The 11,976-nt window shown below is 34.8% G+C and overlaps 1 protein-coding gene across 2 annotated transcripts; it reads right to left on the reverse strand.

Moving 5' to 3' along the window:
* Nucleotides 1-2,678: 2,678 nt before the first annotated feature.
* On the reverse strand, nt 2,679-11,028 carry LOC131067412 (pentatricopeptide repeat-containing protein At3g16610). 2 transcript variants are annotated; one of them, XM_058002403.2, is made up of 4 exons: nt 10,574-11,028; nt 10,079-10,440; nt 7,707-9,824; nt 2,679-3,713 (listed from the first exon to the last, which is right to left on the reverse strand). In XM_058002403.2, exons 1-3 carry the CDS (start codon nt 10,894-10,896, stop codon nt 8,383-8,385), a joined length of 2,127 nt encoding a protein of 708 aa, XP_057858386.2. In that variant the 5' UTR covers nt 10,897-11,028; the 3' UTR covers nt 2,679-3,713; nt 7,707-8,382. The 2 variants fall into 2 exon arrangements, with proteins under 2 accessions (XP_057858386.2, XP_057858385.2); XM_058002402.2 differs by having other exon boundaries at nt 7,616-9,824.
* Between the last annotated feature and the right edge of the window lie 948 nt (nt 11,029-11,976).

The following is an 11,976-nucleotide window of genomic DNA, read 5'->3' on the forward strand; positions in this document are numbered from 1 at the left end:
ATTATTATTCAGTCATTAATTATATCTAGATTATTTTAGGAGAATCAGTGGGTGGACAAAAAATTCATTTCATTTCAATCTAGAGGGATTCATGGGCCAAAACTAGAATGTGTGGCAATTTCAATAGATAAAAATAATGCTAAATATGTCCTTTAATAATGGCATTGTAGTGTATCCTAAAGGTAATTTATTTATGGCGACTAATTGTGAGGAGAAAGTAAAAGATGCAAACACCATTTCAAATAACTTCATCGTCCATTAAGATAGTAGGGGCTCAAAATACTACCCAAGTCGCAACAAGCAACACTAAAAATCATAGTTTTGGGATTGTTACTTGAGGCAAGATACAAGTCCATACTTTAGACACTTATGTGCACTCACTCAACTTGATGACATGAAAAATTGCTACACATATCAAGTGGATAAATATGGCGAGGTTTAGATGTTTATGGCTAATCATCATATGCCATAGCCATCTTTAGTCTTTCTCCAAGTTTGCATATTGAAGGTACCTTACTAAAATTATTTTATTTTTTATTTACTTCAATTTTAGAAACTATAATCTTCTATTTTTCTTACATGTTTTTTAATTTGTTAAACACTCTATTAGGTTGTTGAGACTTAGCTCATCCTATATACACAATCATCTTGAGGCACTAAACCCCATGGTAGTTAACAAGCATTAAAGTGTATAGAGGTATTTAATAGAAAGAGGCCTCAAAATGTCAAAGCATTAGTTCTAGGTAGTGAATGGTAGGTTTGTGTGGCACAACTTCAGTTTCATTGAGTCCATCATGAGTTTAATTAATTTCAATAATTCAAATCAACCAAGTTTAGGAAATCTATGGCACCATTAACTCCACGAGAAATAAGGAACAAAAAAAAAGCTAAAAAACACCCAAGTTCAAAAAAAAATTTCAAAAACATGCAAAACATTATATTTAAAATGTGAAACAAAGTGACCATTGAATTGCATTTGCTTTAACCCCTAAGTATCATAGCACAAATATTTTTTAATTACCAAAAGGGTATAGATTTTGAACTAATAAAAATGTCACTTTGAACTTCATATGTGGAACAAAAATACCAACATCAAGATGCCTTACTCCAGAAAATGTTTGGATCACTTTTGACCCCATATGTGGAACCAAAAAAAATACCAAAATTAGTCCTTCAAGTGGAATAGATTAAGGTCAGTTATATTTGGATCATGAAAAGTTGATATATTAAATGAATTGCTTGGGTTACTTTTCACCACGTGGAACAAAACCACCAACTAATAGAATGATTCCTTGATCATTTTTAATCCCATATATGTGGAGAGAAGTTTTCCCCACTAGAATAAGAGGGACTCACCTCTCCTCACCCTTCAGATTCAAGGTACCACCATATAATGATGTTCAATTCAACAAAGAATACAAACTAACATTCATTACACTCTTCATTAGTCCAAATGTAGAGGGCATAGTCAGGGGTGAGTTTAGAATGTGTATAGTTTCAACAAGTCGCTACCTTTAAACAAGTAAAAGCATGTGGTGGTACCTCTATATCCAAAAACTTATTTACATGTTACCTCTTCCCATCAAAGTTCTATTAAATTTATCCATTTTATTTTCTTTCTTAATTTTCTTTGATAGCTAAAATATTAAATGTTGTATTTATTGTCTCTAATATCAATAGGTTATAAACTCTTCTTTAATGGAGCAAAATTAAAATACATGCTTCTTTATCCAATTAATTATGTGTAATTGTTTGGTAACAATAGAAGGCAAAAGAACTAATGTTTTTGCATTTCAACTTATGCCTCCTCTCACACAAGCAAGTCAAGTACAAGGAGGGGATGATTATCCCAATCTAGATGATTTTTTTGAGGGGTGATTATCCCAATCTAGATAATAAAAAAATTGCATAACTTTCCCCAATCTCAGCCAAGGATGAAAGGAATGGGGTTATTATGTGTGACTTATATAGTAAAGCCAGTGAGAGCAATATTGAGGTTGCTTGCTGTTCAAACAAGGTGACTAATGGTGTTAATCCTCTTGATGAGGAGCAATATGTTTGATTATGAAAATGCAGTCTAAGTTGTTCGTGTAAGGTCTGACAATATTATATATGAATTAACTAAGGTGAGATATTTTTAGGTTTAGATGGTTTTCCAGACTTCTAGGGAACTTACCGGTATTCGATACATCTCTAAGGGTGGTATGTGCCCGCGCACACACATTTTATAATTTGACAATTGACAATGCATAAATTATCAGTGGTATCCTCGATTCTGTATTTAATTTTGTAGATTTTGTGCAACTATATATATACACACAAACACTAATTTTATTCTAGTTGTATGAAACACAAGAAGGATAAAAGGGCAGGCCAGCAAACCCGAACCCAAGATGATAACATAGGATTCCAGAACCATGAAACCTGAAAACAAAAAACTTACGCCTTATGTCAAGAAAAATCTGAAAACAAACAGAAATCAAACCTATGTATCATTCAAACAAACAATGACAGGATAAAATGTCAGGATATAGTTACACAATTATGATAGATCGCAATTGTTTACATAAGAACAATGCAATAATAAATAGTATAAAATCACCTTTATAGTGCCTTAAAGATTCACAACATCTTCGGTATACAGTAGAAGACCTCACAAAAAAGCAGCAATAAAACAATTGGCAACATTTTAACAGCAACTCTTATCCTCATTTTTATACAAGAAGCCAAAATTCTCTGCAGCTGCGCACTGTTATATTAGACATGCTATAACAAGTTCAATTTGTGGCTTCTATATCACATGGCATGGATGGGTCATCGTAGTATATACAACTGATTATTCATAGAATTATCATATATGGGTACAATCACTTTAAAATAATTGTTCTGATAAAAAATGGAAGTTGATATCCTGCCTGCATTCACCATATAAAAGCACCCATTCCAGTAGTCTTCCAATAGTATTCCCTAAACTCTATTCAGCCAACCCTGATCAACAGTTCTCATGAAATCTGGTTAATCCATTTCAGCTAGATGCATACAAGTTTGGAGTCAGTTCGGGAGCTTATATTCTCTGTTTTTCAAACCAGCTGGTAATCAGACCTTCAAAACAATAGCAGGCAACGAAAGATATGAAAGTGCTACTGAAATGCTTGGACATATATTCAGATGTTCCCAGAACCACTTTTCCATTCATACGCATTTACATTTTATATTGTAAGGTCCCTGAACCACTTTTCCAGGAGGTGCTCACAGCAACCCTATGGGAATTCTGGGAGCTCACTTGGCAATCAAATTGAATCAAGAGATTTTGGGCTCTTGTCATTCCATGTTTCTGCCACTAACACGGGCTGCCAACACAGACTTTCTAACTGATAGAGTACGTGGATCCAATTTCCAACAATCAACATCATCCACAAATACATTTCTAAAAATCTTGACATACTTCAGTGTAGATGCAAGTGACATGAAATTATTGAACCCTGATTCCTCTTATCTTCTTTCTAGAAGATTTATAAAGATACCTCCTCAAACCTCCCTTTCCAACATAATTTCTCTCAACTATGCTGTGCAAAGCTTCTACTGTGACATATCATTTAACCACCAGCATCCTTTCCCTGCTGTGATCACATGATAAGTTAACGAGAAATCCCCTTTTGTGAGCACTGGAATGCAAATTTCATTTGTTCAAAGCTCCTTTAAAATTCAGAAACCTACACAACAGATATGGCAATTAGAATGTTTTAAATATACAATATTATAATGCTACCACTTTAAAAAGAAACAAAAGAACAAATCAAAAAAATCTTTTCAAATGAACTTCAGAATAAATTAAAATAGCTTAGATGCACAAAAAGTCAATATAGAGTTGGAAAATAGATTGTACTCTTGTATATCACCCATGCATCAATCTTAGTTTAATATTAATACAAGCCTTAAAATGAATACATGAAAATATATTGATTCGCATCTACACACTCTTCTATCCTATGTCAAGACTCAACGGGGTCAAGGGGCTACAGCCTTTACTGAATGCAAGGCAGTGCCCCACCAGCTGCAGAACCAATTAAACATTGGGAAACATGCACTAGGTAGCTTTGTGACTACAGCATAATAACATTTATCACCTTAAGGTTAGATTTTTGTTCAGTGGCTCTTCAAATTCTTAGGGTCTGCCAATTTTCCATCCCCTATGAGTCAGATTTTTTTTTCACCCTTCATTTGCACATTATGCATCTATACATACATCTTTGACAGAGCACAACGGGCTTGTCCCTATTTTAATAATGTTTTTAACACTAATATATATTTATTTTAAATATTAAGATATAAGTAATATAGAAAAAAATTAATAAATATAAATTATAAATAAATTTAAATTTAAAATTCAAGTTTAAAAGTGGCGCTCAAATTGGACCGCAGGTCCTATTTCAAATAATTGAATAAATAAATGAAATGAAATGTTCAAATTTAAAAGTTGGCACCCAATTTTGGGGTCTTGGATCCTTTCAGCCCAGGTGGTATAAGATGATCAATGAAGTATTTTGGAGGACATCATTGTATTTTGGAGAAGTTTTCCTTAAGCTGTGCAAAAAGGATGAAAAACGTCAATTGCACTTACCAGGTTAGGACAAAAACCCTACCTCTGTTTAGGCAGATCTGAATAGGGTTTCAACAGTTTAGGCTAATCTATATGATTAAATTCAATTTCAGGTACAAGACATTCTTATTCAAACATCTGAATTCTGAACAGGCACAGGGGTCTTATAGCACTTCCATCCATCTTGAGGATGCCAAAAGAGGATATCGCATAGGAGGCTGTATCAAAAAGAGGATATCCCCAACCGTTCATTTCCAGGTTAGATCAAGCCAAGGCACCAATGAAGGACTGCCAATCAACTACCTTGATCGCACCAGCACTGGATCAATCACCACACTAGTGAAAAAATAACTTAGAAGAGAGACCTAAATTCTTACCAAAGGAAAACGATGGATTCTATTTAAAGGCATTGCAAAAAATACAAAAGGATCAAGAAAGGTACCCATTTGAAGCCACCAAAATCTTTGACCAATGACAAGGGATGTCTAATAAAATAATATGTACTTCCCTTTGACGCTTAAATCTTGATGTATTTGCTAGATTATTGTTGATTGCTTGATTCTCTATTTCGTCATTTATTGAAGAATTGAGTAGTGGATGCTTAAATGATACTTGGAGGAATTGATGCTTGAATGATTGATATTTGAATGATTTGATGCTACAATAATTAATGTTTGAATATTTGATGTTTGAATGATGGATATTTGTATAATTGATTGATTGTTTGCTGGCTGGTTTGTTTGCTTGATTCATTTATTCCCAATTGATAATTGAAGGATGATTGAATGATTTCTTCTTATTGATTCATGAATGTGATGATTTAATGATTGCTGATTTGATGCATTGGTGAGTGATGATTGAATGAATGCTGAATTGATATAGTGATGATTGAATCGTTAGAATAATCACTTCTTTATATTGTATTAGTTTGAAGGAGATTTGCTATGTAGTAGTGAATTCTCTGTAAATACCCAGCAAATCTGCTGAGGTAAAAGACCTCGTCCCTAACTCAACAGTGATGAAACCAAGGACCCTGTCCCTAGTTTGTTAAAGCAAGGAAAAGACCTTGTCCCTCCAAACCCTAGCTCAACCCATGAGCCTAGACCCCATCCGGTGACAATACCAAGGACCCCATCCCTAGCTTGCCAAAGGTAGGAAAGAACTTGTCCTTCCAAACCTTAGCCCACCTTGTGGGCCCAAACCCTGTCCAGTTCACAAGTACTGACTAGAATTCAAAAATCAATATCTTGATGCATTTGCTAGATTATTGTTGATTGCTTGATTTCTCTTTATTGTCATTTCTTGAAGGATTGATGAGTGGATGCTTAAATGATACTTGGTGGAATTGATACTTGAATGATTGATGTCTTAAAAAATGATATTTGAATGATTTGATGCTAGAATGATCGATGTTTAAATAGTTGATGTTTGAATGATGGATGTTTGTATGATTGACTGACTATTTGCCAGCTGCTTTGTTTGCTTGATTCCTTTATTCCCAATTGATGATTGAATAATTTCCTTTGATGGATTCATGAGTGATGATTTAATGATTGCTGATTTGATGTATTGGTGAGTGATGATTGAATGAACACCGAATTGATAGAGTGATGATTGAATCCTTGGAATGATCTCTTCTTTATATTTTATTGGTGAAAGAGTCACCATGTTTCACAAGAATTGGGTCACCACCCTTCATTGCTGCCTTGAGAGAATAATAAATTATTTTCCAAATCTCTTGGATTCCTTTATTACTGAGAGTCATTCTGAATTTCTGCTCTAAATTGTTATGATCTAAATTGATGCCCCTCCAAATGATTTGATCTCCTTGTTATATCTTAAAATTGGGAGGGAATCACAGCATTTCACTATTTCTACCATTTGAATGAGTCACAACTAATCATCCTTAATTGCTGTCTTTTGCAAATAATTATTTATTTTATATTTCCTCAAGTCACTTATATTTTCCTCTATTCCTTTCCAAGTTGACGATGGATTCACTCCTTTTCTACCTTTAAACCTCCAATAGTCATAACTCTTTATTTCATGCCCTTTGACCATTCATTAAACTTAATTAAATTTATATTTCATAATTATATTATATTTTATTTTTATTATCATTTTTTTATGTTCTAATTTCATAATTATAATATATTATTATATTTTATTTTTATTAAATCCTATTTCAAAAAGTGAACATTACATGGGTTCTAAAAGAAATCAGATATGGAAACTTCACTTCTTGTACACATCATATTGGGTTGAAATTGGTTAAGTCTAGAGTTCATGTCGTGGAGCCACATGGAGAAGGTCACCATTCATTTGGCTCCATATCCTTGACAGCATCAATAAGCCTCACTTCTCAAGAGATTATTAAGCATGTGAACTCCATATTTACATTTATCATTTGTTGCACTTTTGTCTCTAAAATTGCATCAATATAAATAATATTTGTTAGTCTCTTATATATTCTTACACACTTTTCAATTTTCTGAGTCTTTCACGTTCAAGTTTTTGCAGAGATTAGCGGTTAAGAGGGCATAATCTATTACTTGCAAAGAAAAGAAGCAAAAGAAATGGAAATGAAAAAAACTCATCAGCAAATCCCTTGTTTTCAAGAGTTGGATACTGGTTTAATATTCTTATCTCTAATCAAAAAGTTTGCTAGATTCAAGCGGGGAGATCAGCCAAAGTTAAGGATATTTTAAAAGTACATTAGATAAATATGCTATTAAATCCTACATATAATTGAGAATAACTACAAAATGAAATAAAATTTATTATAAAAACTGTCAAAGAAATTTTTTTTTTGCTGTTCATCATTTCCAACTTTCAATTATATTTTATTATGTGAGAACCCTTGGCCTTCCTGAGTCATTCTTATTGTTTTTTATTAACTTTTTAACCTATATTTCTCTTCTTTTTATAAACATTTTAAAAAACCATATGAAAGAAATGCTCAAGCCTCTAACTGGACAGGTTAGGCCAACTAAAAAAATTAGGGTTTGAATGAACCTGAGAAATGCCCAGTCAAAATCAGCAACTATGATTTTAAGCAAACCGAAGAGCTCATTGCCTTTCTTTCTTAATGAGATCAAGAAATAACCTCCAAAAATTCTGCTTCCACTTTCTAGGACAAAGTTCTAATTTTCACTGTTAACTGGCTAGAAAGTGCTCAGGGGTTGCCTGCTTCATGATTAACCCATGCTTGCTTTCCACATAGCTTGATGACACCTCGCTAGTCAGCAAATCATAGGAGCCGGTAGTCACTCTCAATTGAGCACCTGCAATTAGAAGTAGAATGAACATGTAGCCTATAAAGAAGCAGCTGCCAATGCAAATAGAAAGATATTACGGAATTTGACAGGCAGCCAGAGCTTCTCCTGGAGGCTTTGGGATATTTGAGCTCCATGCAACATGAGCAGCAATCTCAAACAGAAAAATTAAGTCATAAAATTGTAGCTGCAAGTTTACTCATTCACATCCATAAGCAGCTGCTCTATCATTAAAGTTCATGTGGCCGCAAGGAGAGATTTGAATTCCAACGTCTATTACACCATACAGGCCACAAAAGAAACAATTAACCTCATCCAATACGTCTCTGCACTTCCTTTCCCACAAATGATTCTTCCACAGAAATCGTAGAGATTAATAATGATTGCAATATGGCTGTCAGTCATACTCGATAGATTTCAATAACTTGACAAGCTGTTTTAAATGACACAGTAATAGTGCATGTGTAATTGGAAACTGTTCACACGGTGGTATATTTATTTCCCTAATCAATATGATTTAGCAATAAACCCATCAAGAATGTACCCATCAACATTCTCATCTGAAGCCAATGTATCCAACTTTCCATATATTTCCATTTGTGGCTGGGATTCATCTCCTACAACAAAAGAATGGACCTGTTTATTAACTTCAATCCAGCTCAATCCAGGCGTCTTTTTTATGCCTCTATCATTCATCATTTTTCGGATCTTTTCAAGGTCAACCCACCTTCCAACTGTAGCATAGATGTTTGACAGAATAACATAAGGTGCAGGGTTTATAGGATCCAACTCCAAGATGTGTTCTGCCACATGTTCTCCCAGCTCTACATTGTTGTGTATTTTACAGGCAGCAAGCAAACAGCACAATATAGATATATTGGGCCTTAATGGCATTTTGTTGATAACATCTTGTGCTTTGTCCAGATGCCCAGCTCGGCCAAGAAGGTCAACCATGCAGCTATAGTGCTCCATTGTGGGTGTTATGTTATATTGATAACTCATGCAATTGAAGTATTTGTAGCCCTCTTCGACCAGACCTGCATGGTTACAGGCAGACAAAACACAAACTAAAGTCACATGATCTGGGTTAATCCCAGAGCCTTTCATTTCTTCAAAGAGCTTCAGAGCCTCACTGCCACAGCCATGCAAGGCATATCCTGCGATCATCGTTGTCCATGAGACAACATTCCGTTTTTGCATATTGTCAAATACCTTAGATGCCTTATACATAATTCCACATTTTGCATACATGTCTATCAGGGCATTCATCACGGGGAGATAACATTGAAACCCATTTCTGATTAATTCACGATGAATCCCCATACCCTGCTGCAAAGCTGCCACGTTGGCACACACTGAGAGAACACTGGAAAAGGTATTTGAATCCGGCTTGATGCCTACTGATTGCATTTTCTGAAAAAGTTTAAGAGCCTCATCTCCCCTTCCATTCTGAGCATATCCTGTAATCAGTGATGTCCAAGAAATCACATCTGGTTGTCGCATGTTGTCAAGCAGTTCACGAGCCTTCTCTATCCGGCCGCATTTTGCATACATGTCAATGAGCATATTCACCAAAATGACCTCAAATTGATAACCACCTCTAACTATCTTATCATGAATCTCCATACCCTGGTCCAGAGCTCCCAACTCAGCACATAATGGCAGAATGCTAGCAAAGGTTTTGGAGTCCGACCTTACACCTAGCAATTGCATCTGTTTAAAAAGCTTTATAGCTTCTTCACTTCGACTGTTTTGCACAAATCCCGCAATCATAGCATTCCACGAGACTACGTTTCGCTCAGACATTTCGTCAAACAATTTCCACGCAGCATCAACCATCCCGTTCTCTGCATATGCTGCAATCATGGCTGTCCTGGCAAATTGATCCTTGTAAGGCATTTTCTGAAAAAGGATCAGAGCCTCCTTCAGATTCCCCAGCTTTGAATACCCTACAATCATATAGAAAAGAAATTATACAATAGTTGACAAATCTTTTTCCGTTTCCAAAAGGTTGGAACAAGGAATACATGAAATATAAAGATTAATAGTGGAGAGAAACATAGATTTCATATAAAAGTCGTAAATTTTGGCCAATGTAATAGTGTTGAAACTTGCAAATTGTTTCTTTTGGGGAGAAATGTATTAATAAGGAATCTTAAAAAATTCCAAGTTCTTAAAAACAACAGTCAAGAATATACCCTGCCTGCAATCATAGCCGTCCACGATACAACATTCGGTTCTGGCATTTTGTCAAACACCTGGCGTGCGTCCTCGACGCTTCCACATTTTGCATACATATCTACTAGGGCGTTAGCCACCACGAGATCAGACTGAAATCCTCTTTCTATTACCTGTTTATGAACCTCCATTCCCAATTTCAGAGATCCCAATTTGGCGCATGCGGGAAGAACACTGGAATACGTGAACTCGTTGCATTTGACATAGTTTTCCTGCATTTGTCGAAAGAGAAGTAGCGCCTCTTGAACCAAAAAACCATGCTTGGCGTAAGCCGCAATCATCACAGACCACGAGCAGGAGTTTCGCCTCTGCATTTCGTCAAAAACCCTGCAAGTAGTCATAACTTTAGAGCCTAGTACTCGCCAATTAGTAGCTTCTATGAAAAGATTTCACAGTAAAAGAAAGTGTTCCTCTATTTCTCAACTTCTAAAAAGGTGTGCTTCCTCAAAACTATGCCTACCTGCGAGCGGATTCCAATTCATCACACTTGACATACATTGTGATTAGACTGTTATGTATAATTGGATCTGTCATTAAAACCCTAAGATTGGTACTGACATTGATATGTGCATGTATTAATTTGCCCTCTGGCAATGCCTTGTGTTTTGAGCAGGCTTGCAATAGAGAAATGTAAGTAGAAGAATCTATCACGTCTTCCAGCGTATGAAAAATCTGCAGAGCTTGCCTTGAATGCTCCTGCTTACAAACTTTAATCGTATTGTTAAAGGAAGCAGGATTAGATTTACTTGATGCTTCCCGCACCAGTCCTGCCATGAATTTCATGATATTTTTCTCTTGACTAGTTAAGAAATCTGGCCATTTGTTGGAGATTCGATAATTTTATTTGCTTCTTTACCCCACGCTTACATTTTAAACTACTGTTAAGCATTCATTGAAATTTAAGTTATACTTAAAAAGTGATTTTTGGTCTTCATGATAAATGTGTGGTTTTTAAGGATGGCTTGGAATTGTGTTTTGAATATTTCTAAAATTTTAAAATTATCATATTTATATTTTTTTAAAATTATGTAAAAGATATCACAAGCACAATGATACAGCAAGGGATTTAATCAAGAAAGATTAATGGTTCAAATTCATGAGCTCATGGATCTGGTAAGAGCTCAAAGTCAGAACACAACAATCAATAATATTTGACCTTAGGTTATAAAGACAAATAATATTAGAATCAATCATCATATTGTACCATAAATAATTGATTTAATTTTAATACTATATATTTTAAAATATATATAAATTATCTTTTATTCATTATGTTGAAAGACGTTTTACAATGGTAAAATGGAGTTTCAAAAAGTATATATAAAATCCACTTTTTTCTCATGATGAGGATAAAAATACAATGCTAGTAACATAATAATAATAATAATTTAGTCTTAATTTTGTTAAGTTGTATTTAGGCTCCACCTTGTTATGTGGGATTCTATATTTAGTAATTTCATGTTGAAGATATATTTTTAGGCTAACTAGTCATATGCTACATGTTTAATCTACACGCTACCCTATTCTAGCTTTGGAGGATGTGCACCAATGTGTGTGACATTTGGGATCACTTTGGATGATGCGTTATGAATTTTTAGGTCCTCTCTATTTCTTGGATAAGACCGGTCACTACAATTATGTTTTGGTAGTTGACTTGTTGGGATCACCCCTTGTCCCTTATTATGGCCAACCTAATTGATGTTTTGTGATGATCCAAATGATATACATAGAAGATCAAATTAGTTTGGATTGGCGTGGAGTGTAGAAGTTGTGAATCTAAGGTAGTATATGTGTGTGGTGAGAGTATTGGAATAGATTGTCAAATGGTTGCTTGAGGCTATGTGCCAAGAGCAACTACATTCA

Source organism: Cryptomeria japonica, chromosome 9, assembly GCF_030272615.1.
Source record: "Cryptomeria japonica chromosome 9, Sugi_1.0, whole genome shotgun sequence".
In the NCBI taxonomy this organism is placed as follows: Eukaryota; Viridiplantae; Streptophyta; class Pinopsida; order Cupressales; family Cupressaceae; genus Cryptomeria; species Cryptomeria japonica.

Excerpts from the sequence above, each read along its gene's own strand:
- LOC131067412 (XM_058002403.2), bottom strand. The coding sequence starts at position 10,896 with ATGAAATTCATGGCAGGACTGGTGCGGGAAGCATCAAGTAAATCTAAT. Across the intron at positions 10,441-10,573 it reads GAATTGGAATCCGCTCGCAG|GGTTTTTGACGAAATGCAGA; the intron begins GTAGGCATAGTT and ends GACTACTTGCAG. Across the intron at positions 9,825-10,078 it reads GTGGACGGCTATGATTGCAG|GGTATTCAAAGCTGGGGAAT; the intron begins GCAGGGTATATT and ends ATATGATTGTAG.